Source organism: Phalacrocorax aristotelis, chromosome 2 (genome assembly GCF_949628215.1).
Source record: "Phalacrocorax aristotelis chromosome 2, bGulAri2.1, whole genome shotgun sequence".
NCBI lineage: Eukaryota > Metazoa > Chordata > Aves > Suliformes > Phalacrocoracidae > Phalacrocorax > Phalacrocorax aristotelis.
In genome coordinates, this window is record NC_134277.1 from 109,654,957 (window position 1) to 109,674,538 (window position 19,582).

The 19,582-nt window shown below is 38.8% G+C and overlaps 1 protein-coding gene across 3 annotated transcripts; it reads left to right on the top strand.

Annotated features, from left to right (window-relative positions):
* Positions 1 to 15: 15 nt before the first annotated feature.
* Positions 16 to 19,093, top strand: FAM210A (family with sequence similarity 210 member A). Of its 3 annotated transcripts, none has more exons than XM_075084614.1 (5): positions 16 to 148; positions 11,747 to 11,870; positions 13,094 to 13,566; positions 15,749 to 15,860; positions 17,147 to 19,093. In XM_075084614.1, exons 3-5 carry the CDS (start codon positions 13,118 to 13,120, stop codon positions 17,411 to 17,413), a joined length of 828 nt encoding a protein of 275 aa, XP_074940715.1. In that variant the 5' UTR covers positions 16 to 148; positions 11,747 to 11,870; positions 13,094 to 13,117; the 3' UTR covers positions 17,414 to 19,093. The 3 variants fall into 3 exon arrangements, with proteins under 3 accessions (XP_074940715.1, XP_074940714.1, XP_074940716.1); XM_075084613.1 differs by having other exon boundaries at positions 98 to 321; XM_075084615.1 differs by having other exon boundaries at positions 118 to 148; positions 11,750 to 11,870.
* The last annotated feature ends 489 nt before the right edge of the window (positions 19,094 to 19,582 follow it).

The window sequence follows — 19,582 nt, forward strand, 5'->3', positions numbered from 1 at the left end:
AACGCGACGCTGCGCACGCGTGAAACGTGACGGGGGGGATGCCCGCTGGCTGAGCCTGCTGTGGGAGAGGACCACGAGTCCCAGATGGCCGCGGGGCGGGGCGGAGCGCGGCGCGCGCCTGCGCGGTGGGGCCCCGCCGGGCCTCAAGGTGATGGTGGGGACGGGCGCTGCTGCACGTTGCCTTGCCGCGCGCGTGGGGTGGGCGGAGGGAGGCGACGGGAGGGGTGCGCGCCGTCACCGGCCGCCGGTCAGCCGCCGCCTGCCGCGTCCCTATGGCTTGGGGCCCCTGAGGAGGAGGAGCAGCGGTGGCCTGGCCACAAGGTACCCGCCTGGTGGGGCTGGGGGGGAGTGGCGGTGTAGGGAGGGCGCGGCACCTCCCGAAGCCCCCCCGGGCCGGCGGGGCGGGCGGGTGGGAGCGGCGGACGGGTTCCCCTGCCTCCCGGGGGTGCTCCCGTCCCCGGCTGCTTCTGCCACGGCGGCCCCGGGGGATCGGGCGAGCGGGGCCGTTGTGTCCGGTGTGAGGAGTGGCGGCCGCTGGTCGCGGACGGCCGTGCCGTGAACGGGCTATGGTGAGGTTATGCTCCTGAGGGCGGTTCCCTTCCGAGACAACTGGTTCTGCCCGTGTCTGGGCTTTATAGGCTATTTAAAGAGCGTGTAGAAATATTTTCTTGTTTCATAAACGCTTTGCATGGTTTCTGGTGACCCGCACGTGGTACGTGACAAGTAGGTGCAAAGGGCTGGCCTCCCCCAGCAGGAGAATCTCAAAACTGAGAAATCTGATCTTTGCTCCTTGTACCTGTGCACTGGTAAAATTATGTTTTCTTGCTTATCTTGAGCTTTCGGCGCTTCTTTCCCTTACATTTTGTAGGGACATTTTTGGGAGTCTCTGAATCGGTAGGAGGCAGCGGCTGGCTGAACGAGACACAACCCTTTTGGCAAAGTTGCATAGAGTTATGGTTCTTGTTAGTAATCTGCTTCTGGTAATTAAGTATGGGAGTTATCCAGGGAGTCAGACTGAGAAGTTGTAAGAATTTTTATTAAGGATGTTAAGTCAAATGTGGATTTATGTCAGGTATTACAAGCTACATGTTCAGCATCATTTATCTCCATTTCTGAATTGCGTTCTACAAGCTGGCCCAAAAGAGAAAACATTAATTGCACAGTAGTACACAAAGTGTCCTAGAATTCCTTACCACAACTAATTCTTTAGTAGGCTTCAGCTGAAAGCGTTCCTCAATTTACCAAAACACCAAGATGTTTTTGCTGGTACAAATATTTACGTAAACTGATTTGCCAAAGCTTTGCTACTTTAGGGAGAGGTAGGGAGCCGGTTCCTCATTTGGAATGTGTCTTTCTGCCTGTGCCACTAGTTTATACGACTTGCAGCTGCTTCTGTGTGGGAAATGCGTACACAGAGGATAATGTGTCCCCATTCATCTCCTATGGGCTGACAGCAGGTGTTTATCTCCTTTTCTGTTCAAGGACTCTTTGAGGTAAAAGGGTTATGACTGGCCTCTGTGGCAGCATTATGGAATTGCACTTGCTGCTTGAGAAGCACTTACATCAAGGAGGAAAAAAAAGTATTAGGTGATTTGGGAAGGTGGATATCCGGTGGGTTGCATATGGCAAACCGAGTAGGCAAATTCAGACTGTTACAGGGTTTGTAAGGAATGTAAGAAGTTAAAGATTTATCTAGCAGACTGTCTGTGGATCTACTTCACACGCTATAGCAGCTGGTAAGAAAAGGCTTGATCTGGTTTTGGTTTTTAAAAGGATCTGTGTAATTCTGCTGTAGATGATCTTTTCTCCAGATAAACTGACCTGACTGTGTGTATGCTTATAGGCATCACTAAGAAACTGAAGTCTGTTCTTGATGTCCCCTTATCCCAGGTAATAGTCCTCAGTTTGCATCTTGGCACATTTCTGGATCCGTAGGGAGTTCTGACTGGTCTTGAAGATAAGGCCACAAGAAATTCAATGATAAAAGCAGAAAGAGCACTGGTTTTTAAAATGTAAAACTGCTAGTTGAATCGCTAATATTCCTTGCAACCGGTTAGTTTTGGAGATTAGGAAGAAGATCCAAAATAGTTCTTGTTGGTGTTGATACAGTGTGATCCCAGATAGCTGAAGCTGAACGTATTTTGAAAATTAGATGCTGAAGCAAATTAAACATCAATCAGCAATATTTCAGTATCAAGAATGGAATAAAACCACTAGAAGAATTGAGGCCTGGGCCCAAAACAGATCGAAGTCTTCCTGGACAGTAAGGTAGTATCATGACAGATAATAAGGATTGTGTCTTGATATTCTGATAAGTAACTACCTAGCTCCATCACTTTAGATCAAGGGTCAACCTCAGGGTCAGGGATTCTTAATGACTATAAAGTACCTCAAATAGATTCTTTGACTTGAAACAAATGGATTATGCAGTATGACAACAACAAAAAGAATACTGCTCAAGTTACAGCATTTTTTCTTAATTTTTAAGTCTTGGATCATGATACCTCCTCTAAAAACCACAGGTTATTCTTCATGTCCCTGTCCTTACAATAAAATTACAGTAAGAGTAGAAAGTTATTATTCAGTTAAAAATCCTTATCTGTTGCAAGGATACCTTCCTAAAATCAGTTGATCATGAAGATACCAGTACAGGTGTGTTAAGTCCAGTATACATTGTTCATATTAAGTCAAGAATGTATTGCTTCAGACTGTTAGGAAAACTATGGGTTAACCAGGTGTTAGTAGGCCAGATTGGTGTGCGCAATTATGCCGGTCCTCCCACCTTTTGTCTGTATTAGTAAGCAAGCAGTAAAGGATACAAGTAATTTCTCCTTTAAGACACTGGGATTATACAGTAGGGCTTTACCCTGTTTGGTGTCTAGACTTTTCTGCAGCATGGATGGTAATGATCTGTGTTCTTGTGAACTTTGGTGTTTCTTCTGCACCGTGAACTTTGGTGTTCCTTCTGCACCGCTCCAATCCTTTCTACTCCAGTGCCTTCCGTCACTCAGTTCTCCCTGCGTCCTATTGAAACTAGCTACCCATTGTGTGATTCAACAAAAAAAATGACATTTTTTCACTGTGTTCCCAGATATTATACACTCCTAAGCAAAGACATCTGAATGGTAAGCTAGATCTTAGTCTGTGCACACCACAAAATGAAAGTGCCACTTAGCTGGGCTGTAAATTTTAATTCCATGGATCTGCTATTTGATCTTGTCCAAAAACTGACCTTGGCTATGTGTAACAGTTCTTGTATAAACAAAACAAGAAGTTGCATGGCTGTGGCTTTGTAGAGGTTGCAGCAGATGATCCCCTGCAGTTCTCTAGAACTTGGTAGTCTGCCCTTGCAGGCTAGATTAGGGAAGGGAATGGGGGTTAATATAGTCAGGTGCTCACGAACAAATTATAAAACACAGCAGTGGATTTTTTCAGATGGATGAATTTTTTTGGTTCTAAATAAAAATATGTGAGTGATTTTACAGGAGTTCTATAAATCCCTTTCAAAAGCAGCTGATGGAAGAGTTGAGTAGAACGAGAAAACGTTTCTCTTAATTGTAACGGTAATGCTCAACCCCAACATGTGTCAGTCAGTTAACTATCTGTTTTTAATATTTTGTGGATTTAAAAGCTGATTTTGCTGATGTTAAAATTAGATGGCATCGTTTGCTTCCTGCTGTCTCAGGCATAGGGTAGTATTTTCTGATGGAGGGATGTTTCTGTGCTGAAACACAAGCCTTGGTCTTTGTTGATCACATCTCACAGAACGCAGTGCGCTTTCAAAGGTTGCGGTGTCACAGTCATGAGATTCCTTTCTCAATCTGAATACTGAAATGTAGTAAATCTGCTACTTCAGACTGTGAGCAGGAGCATTATTAGGGTCCTACAACTGAAGTCCCATCAGAGTTCCTTCTGGTGTAACGACACAGCTCTGTGAGTCTGATGCTCTTTCGGGCGCTTGTAGACGATGCCGTTTTGTTGTTTGGATGACTGGCAACATTAACAATCACGTCTTCTATGCAAAAGATGCTGTGTAATGCATTAAACTGAACAGTGGGCAAGAAACTTTATCCACTCAGATGTCAAGACCTTAATAAAAATAAGTCTCTCATGAGAACAGTTCACATTCATTTGTAAAGATGTGTGGAATAGCATTTACTAAAACTTAAATGAAGAGTGTGGTTTTGAGCATGTGTGTATTCTGTAAATGTTATGATCAGCCTCTTCTCACATAATTTTTCAGGATATTCTGATTGATGCTACACATATTTCCCCATATGGACAAGTTTGAATTCACAACAGAGAATTCAACACTTACTTTGAATATTTAGGAAAGATTTATACTGGAAGTGAATGTCTGCCAACAGTAATTCTGCTGAAAGATGAACGTTCTGTATTTTTTGCTGGGAAAAATGACAGCTTTTCAGTGTTTGAAAATGTGTGATGAATGTGGTGAGAGAATAAAAGAAAAAAATCTTGAATCTAATACTTCCACTGTGAATTCTGTTCTTATTGAAGCTGGGGGTTTTTTTGCAGTGTGGGGCTGTTTTACATTTATTCCTACTTTGTTTCTAATTGTAAGACTTCTGAGTTTTTGCTTGAGTATGTTTGGTTTTTTTAAAGTCTTAGCAGCACTTTGTGTGAATTTGGTAAAAGACTTGTTACTTGGTGGGGTTGGTTATTTTAAGTGTTTTGTAATAGTTTAAATGCAAATTGTATTATGTAACAATTTTATTACAGCTGATACTCTTGATTTTGGCTGGGTTATGGAAAGAAGGGGGACAGAACAATGAGACAAGACCTGTGAAGATCAAAGGTGACAAAAATGGCATTTATCAAGGCTAGAAAAGACAGTTTAGTAGTCACAATGCAAGATGACACAGAAGACTGTACAAAGTTGATGCTAACATCTCAGTTTAAGCATATTCCTAATAAATGCCTTTTATAATTAGACAAGAGAAAGTATTTGAATACCTAAGCTCTTATTCTATCATCTGGTTAAAAGGCTGAACTTCGTTTGGGTTAGCACCATCTGTTTTATTTGAAGTCACAGTATCCGCATTGTGTCTCCAGTTGTTTTATTAGACCTTTCAGGAATAAATATTTGACTATAACTCCAAGAGCTGTTTAAATTACGTATTATAATGTAAATTTTATATGTCAATGAAGTCCTAAGTGACCAGAAAAATGATGAATTAAAAAAAGGAGCTTGGCTACTAGAATCCAAATTACGAATAGCAGCAACTCTTGAGCAAGCTGGAGTTCAGTTTTGTCTGCAACCTTTTGACTGTTATTGATGGCTTTGTTAGTGAAAAGAGATGTGCACGACAGCTCTGGACTCTAAAGAGAGGTAGCAGAACTTCATAAAAGAAATATATGAACCCTGAACATAGAGCTAGTAGTAACATTTTTAATGCCTTCCAGTGTGTGTTAAAATGTAGAGTCAGAACTCTTGAGTTGCTCAGTGAAAGTTGAAGGAGTCGAGGAATCTACCAATTAAAGTTTAATCAACTATCGGGTGGGGAGATCCTAAGATATTCTCAAACAATATTTCAGTGAAGTGTAGAAAACTGATCTGTGTGTTTGTTTATTGTTTGTGTTTTAGCATCTAACCCCTCACCAGTTCAGTTGTGGTTTTTTGTCTGAGGGAGTTCAAAGCCATATGCAGGAAACTGCTGACATGAGGCTTGCCTTTTGCAGCCCCTTTCAGTTATTTGGTAGAAACTTCCCAATGCTTTGCAAGACGTACCCCGCACACCCCTCCCTCCCCACCTCTGTGTTAATGGCCCTCTGACAGAAAAACACAAGTGTCTTGTAGGGAATGAACTTATGATACATTGGGAGATACAAGGACGAAAGAGGCTGTTAGGGGTTGCTTGATAAAGTTGTTATGTGGGAGTGGAACAGAAATAGATCTTGTTTTGATCATTAGCTCAAACTGAAAGGTAATGTGCAGAAGGGCAAAATAATAAGCAGAGAAGTACAATCCCTGCTTTGAACTAACAAAGCGTTTTTTCACCTTTTTAGCATAGATGTATATGCCTCTTTTTAAGCTTAGTTAACCTCTAAAAGATTGCAGGCATGTCTCTATAGAGTGACAAATGGACAACAAAAATCAAATCAGATGGCACTGATAGGCAGGGTTTTTCCCCTCCCCTTGACATGTGCCTGTTATTTGGGGGGGCTCTGGAACCAACACGGAACATGATCCAGCAAATTTACACTTGTTGGAAGGAATAGTGGAGAGTAGAGACCTTTTGTAGTATTGGTAAAAGAGGTGTAATTATGTAAAAACTCAGTAGAGGGCAGAATGAAACTTCTGAACGAAGGAGCCCAGCATAACTGTACAGCACTGCAAAGCAGGAAAACGGAGATAAAAGATGGAATGCCGCCAGTTATTAAAAACAGTTCTGAAGAGCAGAAAGCAATACAAATGATTTGTGATACTTTATTTTAGAAAAATTAGAGAAAAGGCATTCGTACTTTTATATAATGCTTAGCTGCATGCAATCTTAAGGCCTACTGGCTTCCAACATAGAGGAAGATGGGGATACCACTGTCACATTGACTGGATGCAGATCAGTTGTTAAGCCTCCCATTTAGTGTTCCAGATCTATAACTCAACACACAGGCATTGCATTAGTTTCTCCTGCTTTATTTGCCTTCTGAATCCAATGTTCAGACTTTTTATTCTTCCTAAAGCCACATTTTGTTGTGCTTTCTAATACTTAAGTATCAGATTGTAGTGGTGAAGATTGCTGTGTGTGTAAGGACCCTGTGAAGGTTTAGTCTACTTCTTGACTTCACTAAGTTTGTTTCAGCAAGAACAAGAGTAGCTTAGATAAAATAAGGGTAAAAAAGTTGTTGGCTTGTCTCCACTTATATCAGTATTGAACTGTAGTAATATGATAAATTTAAGAATTACAGCATAGCATTTACTAAGTGAAGGTATTAAGAGTAGATGTGACGGAGGTGGGATGGGGCTAACGTTTTAGGGTAATTTGTCTACAAGAATTTACTTTTTCATTTGTTTTAACATGATTATTTTTTACCAAGATTCTAATAAATTTCACCATTACTTATTTTGCATTGCTCCCTTTAACCTAAAATGCGGTGATTGATTATTTTGTTCTAGACAGCTCTGAATGGTAGACAGGGTTATGCAGCTAGTGATGCCCAAACTTCAAATTATAAACCAAGTTTCTTAGTTTAGAATGAATAACAGATTGTATCAGGGACACTGCAAAAGTAGTAAAGGTAGGAAAATAAAGTCTAAATGCTCATTCATGCATTCTTAAAGTACTAATACAAAGAATAGAAAGTCCCTATACACTGCCATTTTCCTGTCCGTGCATAGTGACTGCATGCTGTGCTGAACCACTGCAGTTACTAAGAGGTTTATAATTATATTTCTAGTTATAGGTATTGCAGTATTATTTCAATGATTTTAAAATGCGTTCCCAGATTTTTAGGCAACCCAGATGTTTTCTGTTCAGTTGGGTTTTTTCTCAGTTTGGTTTATTAGCTAGGCAAGATGGGTTGTTATTTTTTAAATATGCTGTCAATAAGTTCTTGAAAATAAGTTTGAAAACTCTTTAAAATTCTATTTAGTAAAAATGTAAGCAGTACAGTGGGGATTTTTTATTAAACTGAGCTGTTTGGATGAGATCTCTGTACATCTGCTTTTTATGTAATCTGAAAGGTGAGCTGGAAAGGATTTCTGAAAACTTGGTTTGTGTCCTTTCAAAATTCTTCTGCTGTATATACAGTTCTGATTCTGTATATATGTATTGTATACATATATGTATAATATTCTATTTATACAACACACAACCCTCGAAGTTTGCTTGATTTTACACTAAAAATGACAAGAATGTAAATTAATCCTCTGCTGTCATAGAAAGGTGCCTTGGGAGTGGAAAAAGCTCATGGATTTTCATTGGGAACTCTCCTGTGGTGTAATTAATGTTCTATTTAAAAAAAAAACAGTAACAGAACAAGTAAAAATGCTTTTAATTCATCTATATTTACATATTGTGTTCAGAGTGTTTCTGGTAGAACTGAGAAAATAAGCCAATGTAGTCTACATATACTGTACCCTCAATTCCCTCAGACACTTTCTGACCTCTTTTGCAAAAGAACTTACGCTGAAGTTTTTGTCATCTTACATCCACCCCGATTCTTGTATTTTGATTTCTCTGATAGCTCAAAAAATGTTAATTGTAGCAGGGTAACTGCTTTCGTATGAATTACCCTGATGAAAGTTTCATTTGACAGCATCTCTGGCGTGATTTCTCTTTCCAACACCAGATATCCACAGCAGCCTTTGCTGTACCTATAATCAGCCTGGCTTATTACCTCTGTTTTTTCCAATGATGCCTTGTTTCTTTTTTGCTTAAAATGTTAGTACACATTCAAACTCATGGACTTGTGGTAGTCACAGAGACCAAATCTGTGACATTAAAAGATCCTGAACTTTTGTCCTTGGGAACAAAGTAATCACTGAAAGGCAAAGATTTAGCAGAGCAAATGCAAGAGGCAGGATGCTCCTGGAGTACATCAGTTTTATGCCAAAGTTGATCTATATTATAACAGAAGTACCAAAGTTTCCTAAACAAAACCTCTGGCACTCTAAGGAGAAGCTGATCTATACTTTTACTCAAGAGGCTACTAGAGCACTCCCTTTATGAGAGCTTGTTAATAGCTTGCCATGAATCAGACGTGCCTTCAGGAACTAAATGGATGTCCAAGAATCCCAACCAGGAGTATGTCCTGAACAGCCAAGATCTCTTCAGCTCAGTTTACAGCCAGCTGGAGATACTACTAAATAGTTAGCCAGAATATGACAGCACTGAAGAGGAGACCTTATCCCAGACGTGTTTGTATTTCATTTTGTAGTTTGTCCTACTAGCATTCAGTCACCGACCACATGAGATTCTTACAGCAGAGAACAGCTATATTTGTCTGTAGACATCTCCATGTTTTTTTTTTTTCTTGTGGCACTTTGAAGAAAAAGCTAATGTAGAAATCAAAGATCCTTTAAACCCACACCCCCCCAAAAAAAAAAAATTATCATGCCATGTTTTCTTTTCCACCTTGGTATTTGAAGCTTCTAGCTTCTGTCCTTTTCTGTGCCTTTGCATCATCGTGTAACATCATGAAAAATTAAATACACTAAAATGAAGAAACAACTTTTGAAAAGTCACTAGGTCTAATTGTGGATAACGTTTAGGTACTACCTGACTTCCTCAGAATCTGAGGGGGTTTAGCAACCTAAAGTTACAGGGTCAATTGTATAACTTCTGTAGTCCAGTGATTTCTTTAAGGAGAGTATTACACTTAGACAATAAAACTGTGCCTTAACTCCATAGGCTGGCACATTTTCTCCTGCTGCCTGTTGAGTGTGCAGGGTACTAGGAACTTTGTTTCACTAACTGCATCTTAAAGGACAGATTTCTCTGTATTAGTCCCATGATTTAGAAGGATGAAACAACTACAGTTTGGGGGGTTTTTTTGACCTCCAACCACATGTATTGTGCGCTTTGAGTTGTCTGTCCTGTTTTAAGATTTGTGTGCAATGTTAAGCCAAGTAAGTAAAATATTACAATTGAGCTACTGCATTCATCACCCCTTTAACAATATTAATTTATTTTAAATTAATTGCAAAGTGTATGCTATCTTAATCTGTTATTTTATTCATTTGCCTTTCGTACATCCTGCTGTAACCGTTATAAATGTAATACTTCCCTCCTTTAGTCATGTAGTGCTACTGGATAGTAGTATCATCCTAAGCTTACTGACACTTCAAACGTCTCTTCTTTGTTCATTTAGATAAGTAAAATAAAGTATGTACCTATAAAACACAGTAGGATTGTTAAGGAAATTCCAGCCTTCTTTGAAAAACCTGTTTTCTTTTATTCTTAAATATAAGCACTCTCATATCTAAGCCTTTTTTAATATATCAAGTATCTAGCAAAAAGCTTTTCTAAAGTGGAGAAGCAAAAAATAAGCTGTTTCACAGAATATTAGCTAGAACCATACTATCATCTGTGCTTAGAAGGTTCAGGACCTTTTCAGGATCTAGATGGTAAGAGAACCTTCCTTTTGACCAGCCAGCTCTTGCATCATGGAGAAAAACCCTTTAGTTAATGAGTTCCAAGTCCACCTGAGAATATAGGAACAAAAAAATGGCATGTGAAGTCTTGTCAGTGGCCCTGGTAGTTCCTGTTTTAAAGCCATCAGTGACATTGTATTTTGAGGTCTTATACAGTGCACCTAACTCTGAGCAGAGTTACCAATCACAACTATGTTAGCTACTGACTGCTGAGTGTTGAAGACATCGTAGTGACCCATTGCTTCTTCGCATTAAGGAGAATTCTCACCCCCAAAATCTATTTCATACGTCAATGTTCTGCAGCTGTTGCAATGAATCAGCGGTGTGGTACAGTGTTACTTTTTTGCCGCCAGTAGGTGCAGGACAGCAAAACTAGAAACAGTGTTCTGAGAAATGCTATATATATATACACTGTACATAATGGGAAAATTGAGAAATACTTGATCAGGTGGTTCTTGCTTCTGTACAGAATGATCTCCTTCCAGGGCTGTTGGAATGCAGAGTCCTGTTAATAACATTAATGAACCAAAATACAAGTGCTGAGCATGGTTTCCCCCAATGCTGCACATCGGCAATTTTCAAAGCTTGTTAGGAACAGGTATTTTTCAGTAGGGTACCATCCACTGAAAATAGATGAATAGTGGAAGACTGACTCATGAGCTCCCAAATTCCCATAGATGGATAGGTATCCTTTCCTGAGTCTGCTGGATGGATATTACAAAAATCTCCTTAGTGATGCTCAGAGTGTTGTGTGCTATTAGTGAGAGGGGAAAACAGACCTCTGCGGGGAGTGGTATCCCTCAGGAAAGGAGCGTAAGTGGCAGTAGGCAAGCAACATTGTTGTCTTCTTCCAGTTGTTATAATTTCTATAAATCAGTAAGGTAATTGGTATATGAGAGAGTGCAGTCTTAACACTTGAGTTTTGCAGTGTTTTCACTAATTATTTTGTTTTGAGAAGCAATTGCATTTAGATCTAAGAAGTCAGCAAGAATCTCCGTGTCTTGTAAAACCAGAGGTACCACAAGCAGTTGCTACTTCCAGTGAATTCTTACAGAAGGCTGACTCATTGAGAGGCAGTACCTGTAACTGATTTACTGCTCTGTAAGCAGCAGTACGCCTTGGTTCCCACTAAGTTCATAACTTGACTAGAGTGAGTAACTGCTTGCTTACATAGAGACAGGAGTTCCCTTTTCCCCTGTTGATGCAATACCTCCTTTGTTAGTATGAGTTCAACAAAAGTGGACATCTGTGCTTCCTGTGCAGGGTAGAGGTTCCCAGGGAGTTTGAAACCATTCTTCCAGTCTTTTCCCCCATCAAATGTTGTAATTCCAGTAATTGCAATTAATTCAAGCTCAACAGCGACATAAAAATATCTGGAAAACACATAGGCAGGAATGTTCCAACAGATGCAATTGGGTTATAACTTTCATCTCTTGGAAGGAAACAATACTTCACAGTTGAGGAACTTCTAAGTTACACAGAAAACATCTCCCATTAGCATGTCAGTATCCAAAGGGGAAGTTATACCAATAACTTCTTCAGTAAGCAAGGTTTCAGGCTGACCAAAAATCTTCATAATGTTAGTTTGCTGTTGTTGCTATTTCTCTAAATGTGCCTTTTTTTCTACTTTAGCAGAGTCATCAATATGTTCAAGACATATATTTGAAAGGTGGGGAACTAGTGGAAGAGTTGCAACTTTTTGAAGACACAAACCTTATCATACTTTTCTTGTTGCATATCCAGAAAGTAATAAAGGGTATGTATGGCTTCATTTAAAAAAAAAAAAAAAAACTTAGGAAGTTTTGATCATTTTCAGCAGCCTAGATAGATTCATTATCAAAACACCTGACTGAAATATATCTGAAGGCTGTAGACGAAGGGGAAGCAGACATGAAGACAACAGTGGAGTTTAATTAAGCTTGAATGATTTCTAGTTTGGATCAAGAATTATGATGATTAAAAATGTAAAAGCTTTGGAAAGATTCAGAAGTTGTAATGTAACTGACTTAACTGGCATTTGTTAGATAAAATCAATTAGTGGCACTTTTTTGGAGGGAAATTAGTTCTGTAACTTGTCATTGTATAAAGGAAAGGAAAGGGTTAGTATTTCATTCACTAGCTCAAAGCATGTGTCTTTGAGGGGAAAAATTATTTCTTGACGTCTATGCGTGCCAAACAAAATTCCTCTTTTTTGTGGGGAATCTCTCAATGGTTCTTTTGAACTTTCAGGAGTAAGTGTTAAGTATTCAAAATCGTAACGTTAACTGGGTTATCCACAGTTTTAAAATATTCTTTGCATTATAATATTTCTGAAATTGCAGTTCAGTTTTGCTCCTGTTAATACATGTCATTCAACAGTACCATCCCCCTTTCTAACAGACGTATACTGGCATGCTGTTGTGGTTAGGTTTGTTACTGTTAAGATTATTGATTATTGATTGATTAATAATAATTATTAATAACTTTTTACTTTATCAACTTTTACTCTCCATTCAAAATAATATAGAACATTAAAAATTATACCAAAAATAAGAATGTTTTGACACCAAAAATTAATTTTAACTGCACTTCAGTGCAATTAATATGTAGGCTCAAACTATCAGTTGCTATTAGAAGTGAAGTTTCAAGGGTAACTTTTCAGTACCTGTATCAGGTTATGCAGATAAAAGCAGTAGTTAGTACTAAACGTCTAAAAATGTTTTTAGAAAGTAACATGAGTATTTTAGCTGTGAGGAGCAGAGTGTGTTAGGTGAAGGGGCTGTTTTAGTTCAGAATGCTAAAAATTGAGATCTAAAATTATTTGCTTAATTCTAGAAGGTAACAAAGGTAACATTTGTGCAAAGCAAGATAAGGAAAACCTTTTAAAGTAGAAGAATAGAAAGCAATTTAAAATTTGAGAATTTCAAGTGGCGTTGGAGTAATTAGGAATCAGATTATTAAAATACAATTTGTTTACTCTTCTTGTTTTTCTCTCTATAGAAACCTCAGCCACACTTCAGCAAAATGCAGCGGAGTCTACTACACGCTGCGTCTCAGCTGGCACATGGGACATGTTTGGTTTTTCCTCGCGCTAGTATCTTTCAGTGCTTAAAAGGACAATCAGTATTGTCTAATGTTGGATGCAAAGTGATTATGGCACTGGACTCCCCTAAACGATGTCTTCATGCAGGTGCCGCACGCTTTGCTGCAAAGAAAAGTGCTTTTTCATCACAGCCAGCAGACGCTCCTCACAAAGTACCAGAAGAGAGAAATCCTTTGGCTTCAGCCACTGATACCCCCAAGCAGAGCCCTGTAGAGTCAGGTTCTTCAGATCCTGATCCATTACAAGACAAATCAATTAGTCTCGTTCGGAGATTCAAAAAAACTTTTAAACAGTATGGAAAAGTCATGATTCCAGTGCATCTTCTGACTTCCACTGTATGGTTTGGATCCTTTTACTATGCAGCCATGAAGTAAGTTGGTATTTCGTTGCAGTGCCCAATACTGACTTTCACAGGTGAAAGGACATACAAATTATTATTACATGTTAAAAAGTGCCTCTATCTGCAGTAGGGAAATGAGGCTACATTTTAACTGAAGGACAAGATTAATATCCAAACTATAAAGGATTAATGAGTGTCACATATGTACTATTATTATGCAATTACCGCTCTATACCAGGTATTTTGCTAACACTTTAAGGAATGCCTCACTCCACAAAATACGCATGGATGTAAACAGCAATGAAATTATTTGTAACCTCCTGCAAGATAGAGGTAGGGAGTTGGAATTCTGATTTCAAATTGCTAGGTGAGATCTTTACCAACCTGTTCTTTTTTTGCCATTGGACTTGAGGGGTATTTCACCACTTCCCCCTTCATCCCCAGTCCTCCCTCATCATTGGACTTTCATGTCATTCACCTGACTCTAAGCTCCTCACAAGCCATGTGTATCTCTTCCTTTTTTTTGTTTCTGTTACCTGTCTTTCCTGCCTTCCACTGAAAAAATTGCTGCTCTAGGCCAGATGTTTGACTTGGAAATTAAATATTTGTGGGGCTAAAAAAAAATATAAAGTACGTATTGTAATTTCAGTTTCTTTCAGTTATAGTGTGTGCCAGATACAGTTCTGGAAAATAGCACTTATTAGGAAAAAAACCCTACTGTATCGGCTATGAGCTGTTAGTTCAGATGAAAGAGGTTTTATCTGTCTGCAAATGGTTTGCCAAATGCGAGTAAATGCTTATCTCTGGATTGCTATTGTTGTATATTTAATAATAGAAAGCATGAAACGACAACAGTTTGTGGCAGCAAGGATGGGGCTTTGATATCAGAATGCCTTACCACACAAGTGTTTGCATTAGCTACTCTAACCAGCTGGCATAATTGCCCTTTCTAGGAGCTGTAGATCCAAATGTCATTCTAAATTTAGCTCATGTCAGAGGAGTAAAGGTCTTGAGCTATAAAAATATTTTGCTTTGGATGAATTCAGCTTGATGCTTACATCCAGACATTTCAGATTGAGTGAAGATTACTTTTCTTGAAACACTTAAGTTAGCTGCTAAAAGAGGTACTTGATGGATGAAAATGACTGAAATATTTAACTAGAAACTAATTTTAACAAAGCTGCAATTTGTCATGCCACAGAAGCAGCACCCGTTTCAAGTGGAAAAATAACTTCCAGAATGACTGCTTATGATAGGAGACTAAATAACAGTGGTTTATTAAATAAGATGGTTAATGCTGTCTTTCAGTTCTTACTAAGTCTCCATTTTCTATTCCGGGGATAGGCCTTCAGATTGTAGGTTCTAGTAACTATTAGTAAATTACTGCCGGTTATTGTTTCTGATGCTAAAGTGATCATATGCACAGGAAAATGCTTTAAATAGTACGTAGAAATGGATAATGATACTAATGATACAGCATTTCTAAATATTGGAAAGTCAGGTCTTGTATAAATGCATGTACCTTTTTTACCTTTTTACTGTAGTGTAAAGGCAGGCTGTCTTTTGGTTGTTTTTTTTTTTTTTTTTCCTTTGGTGCTGATGTTAGCTTCCCTGGATTTCAAATAGAAATTGTGATAGGAGCTCCCTCCACCCATCTTGCCACCTTGTATTGACAAGGTAGGACAACTGAGCACAAAACCCCTGAAGTCTTGTCCATGTAACATGTTGCTTCCTCTTCTTTTGGCATGTTCTATTTGTTTGATATATGTAAAAGTGAATGGAGGACACTGAAGTTTGGATTCTATGCTTCTGGGCATGCTGCAGATTAGTCTGAAATTTTAGAAAGAAAAAAAAAAAGTAATTTTAGACAAAGCAGAACATAAGTTGAACCTGCACAACTGGAGCCTGAGTAGCTGTCTTACCACCATTATATCTACTTACCTCCAAACATAATAAACCGGGACACAGGTAATTCAGTAGCTGCTCAGCCAAACAGAGATAATATAAATCAATGGAATGCTGAAAAGAACACTGATTTGCCTATATCTACAGAAATATAAATCCTGTAAGTGTATTACTTAAATGAAAAAATACTTTGCTATTTTCTTTAACTCTATGTAACTGTAGAGTTAAAGAATGGAAATGGTACTGTAAATCACTGTTCAGGTTTCAAATTCCAATTTAGATTGTCAATTTTTTTTCTCTTTTATAGAGGGGTAAATGTTGTTCCATTCCTAGAGTTGATTGGCTTACCGGACAGCATAATAAGCATCCTGAAAAATTCCCAGAGTGGAAATGCACTAACTGCATATGCATTGTATAAAGTAAGTATAATTATAGTTTGTAAATAAGCTCTAGATCTTGCCTGGTGAACTAAAGGGTTTATTTGTTCACAGCAGAAAGAATTAATGCTGTTTTGTCTCTTTGATAGTTACACATACTCGAGCATTAGTTTTTGTAGTAAAAATAGTCCCATGCAAGTTGATACAGGCTCTGTGTTCCTTTAAGAAGTCTACCTGTATTTCTAAAATAACTTCTTTGTTTGCTGCAGAACTATTGTCTGCCATTAGAGGTTTAATTACAACTAAGTTATTCTTCTGTCTCTCTGACATAATTAACAGGGATAAAGAGGTAAAGTCTAAACACGTCATGATTTCCAGATAAAAGTACAGATATTTTTAGCCTAGAGAGGATTCGGTAGTTTGTCTCCCTACCTTACTTCTCCAGCATTGTCAAGTACTTCCATTGTCCATTTGAATCGATTACTTACGTTCAGGTTTGGGTCTCTCTTTATTGCTTTATATGTGTACAATCTGTTTGGGAAACTTGAAACATGTCAGACCATGCCAAACCAAAGTACTGTATTTGCTTTGAATGCCACTCATCTGTTTTCTTTCCAAATGTTAATGTGCTGCATATCTGTTATTTAAAGGGCTTATTTTCCTAATCAAAATATGAAAGCACTACTCTTGTCAATTATTCCTATGCCTAAAAGAGACCAATAAGTAAATGTGGTTAAATATAAAGATTTTGTTATAGCTGGCAGATCTGGCGGTGTTGGAAGAAACTTCTATTTTAGTGCTTCCACATCTTGGGTTACAAAGGGAAGATTGTTCAGGCTTTATCTTTGAATTTCTGAAAGAACAGGTTACTCTAGCACACAAACCTGGTTTCTTGTGTCTTGGATTAGCTGACCTCTTAAGGTCTCTTTTAAGCTCTAGTCTTCTATGTGGAAGTCCTAGTTTTGGACTGAAAGATGCCTATACTCTTGTGAATTTTAGAATTTAAAGCATATCTCATCAGTATTTCCTCAGTTCAAACTGTCTGTTCTGTATTGCATTCTGAGATGCCTAACGCTCATCCCACAAGCTGCACAGGGAGATTTTATAAAATAGAAGTCTAATGCCTGTGCTGGTTTTGTCAAAAGGATACTTTAGTAAAAGGTATGAATTTCTGGGGGGTGTACTGTAAATTGGCTTATTTTCTTATAAATGGAAGATCTTTTTAGTGTCTGGCACTGGCCAAAATATATTCTCAGTATTAAAAATAGCTTTTGCTAGATAGTGTTGTCCTATTTTATTGATACGGTGTGTTCTTTGGTTCCTTTAAGATTGCAACTCCTGCCAGATACACTGTAACTTTGGGAGGAACGTCCATCACTGTTAAATATCTACGTAAGAGCGGCTACATGTCCACACCGCCACCAGTAAAGGAATATCTACAAGATAGAATGGAGGAAACAAAGGATAAAATTACAGAGAAGATGGAGGAAACAAAGGATAAAATTACAGAGAAGATGGAGGAAACAAAGGATAAAATTACAGAGAAGATACAAGAAACCAAAGATAAAGTTTCGTTTAAAAAAATAAAGGACTAGGAGAGATACTTAATTTTTTGATATATCAAACTTAGCACTTTAACCCTTTATAAGGCAGAATATGCAAAGTGCACTTCTGAGCTTTTTTTTTCTTTTTTCTCCAACCCCTCCCTTCCCCCCTTGTCTGGAGACTACAATTGCTCTGTGGATTTAAAAATTCTGTATATTCACCAAGGTTAAAGTTCCCTGGGGGAGAGGTTGTGACAAAATTTCAATTTACAGAAGGAATAGCAAATCTCAGATTAGAAGTTTGTGTGTCCGATGGTAATAATGTTAACAGTTACTCTTCCCTCTTTTTTTCTTCCCCCCTCTCAAAATGAAGATGGCTTCCTCCAAAAGCCACTGTTTTATTCTTCTTCCTTCATAGTGCACAGCCATAATTCCATTAGTCTGAATCTTCCATTAAATGAGACTGAAGATTTCTCTACTGGGAAAGGCACCATATTTTGGTTTTCAGAGTATGTGGACCCAGGCCTCTTAAATCCTGATCATCTCTCAACTTGGAGACAGACCATTCTCTCTGATACTGCACATGAAGGAGTCGATGGATTAGTCACTCAGTCTGAATGAATTACAGCGGGTACATTGACTTCAGCTGAGCTGTGATAGTTTACAGGTTGAGACTATGAATCTTTCTTGGACAGTGTATCTTTTCAGAAATGTCAACTGAAAGCTATAGGAAGATGGGTTAATCACAGTAGCCACACTGTTGAGTATACTTTGTTTCCTAAAGTTGATTTACAGTAGAAAGTTATTAAATGAAATTAATCAATAATTGTATATTAAGAACTAGAATTTTTTTATTATGTTAACGTTTACAAAACTGTTCTGTTTCGTTTTTGGAACAAAAATTCTGAAAGAGAAGTTTACTGGAGAAATTGGTACACTAAGGGGCTTTTTAAATACATGCAGAGTTAAACTAAACCCAAAAGTTCCTCCTGCTATTCAGGATTCCCTCAGGCTTCAGTGGAATGATTTAACTAAAATAAGGATAACTTCCGAGGCAGTGATCACAGGCTACCAGACTTTTTCCCCCTAGATTTTCTTAGGTCAAGCAAATACTTTATTCATAGCTGAAGGCTGAAATGGTGTCTCAGAGATGTCATAAAGGACTAAAGTTGAAAATGTTCTGTGTGACTGGGCAGGTAAACTTCTCTCATGGTTTTATTCAAAAATAGGCTAAACTGATGAAGTGTTTTTTTTTCCTATTTCTATGACAGACCTCACTTTGTAGCAACTCTCTGCGTGTGTATCTTGTTTAACAAAGGTGGTTTTTTGCAGGGAGATAGGCAGGGGAAGCAACAGAGTTGGACCCTGAGAGCTGTAATTAACAGGAGTAGAAGAATATAGCTGATGATCAGCTCTGCCCCGCTCTTATGTTTTCAGTGAAGTCACTGAGGGCCTCTCCATGTTTAAGTGAGTTGAACTTCATTACCTTGATGGTGTGGGATTGATTACGTACTTCTCTGCCTCTGTCCACATGTCAAATAGTAACTGCAATCTAATGCCTACCTCACAGGGATGTTGTGAGGAATAATTGTTGTATATTCAGCGCCCTGAAGATGTAAAGTGCCATGTTTCTGATACACTATTAAAAAATAATTCTGTGAATTCTTACACTGCTGAGATGAGCACTACTGTAGGGTTGGAGTTAATACATGCTTTTCTTCCTTCTTTCTATTTCAGTGTACTTTTCCTTGCTGTCCCCATACACACATTCTTCTGATATTGGCATACATTTGGTTTTCCATTCTCGTGGGCAGTGGGGCCTGTGTCCTGCAGCATCCTCATAAGCCCAGAGTCTGCCCTAGTAATACTGCATCATCATCATCTCAGCCTGGGGCCAGCGGGAACCTCTCAGTGCAGCTCACAGGATTCATCTCTTTGCAGGGGTTGCACAGGGGCATGGGATGGGTCTATAGCCCCCAGCATGTTAGAACCTGTTTGTTATACAGACACACCCTTTTGGTACCCCCATCCTCTTGCCCTTCCCATGCCCAGCTGGTGCGTGACCACTCCAGCACATGATCCATCACTGCCAATGATCTCATGTCTTAACTGTGTGCAGTAGACTGTCCTACGTGACCATTTCTGCACCTGCAGGAACAGCCCATAGTGACTATTGGCAAGTGTCTCATTTGTGTGTACTGTTTGGGCAATTTTGCAGCA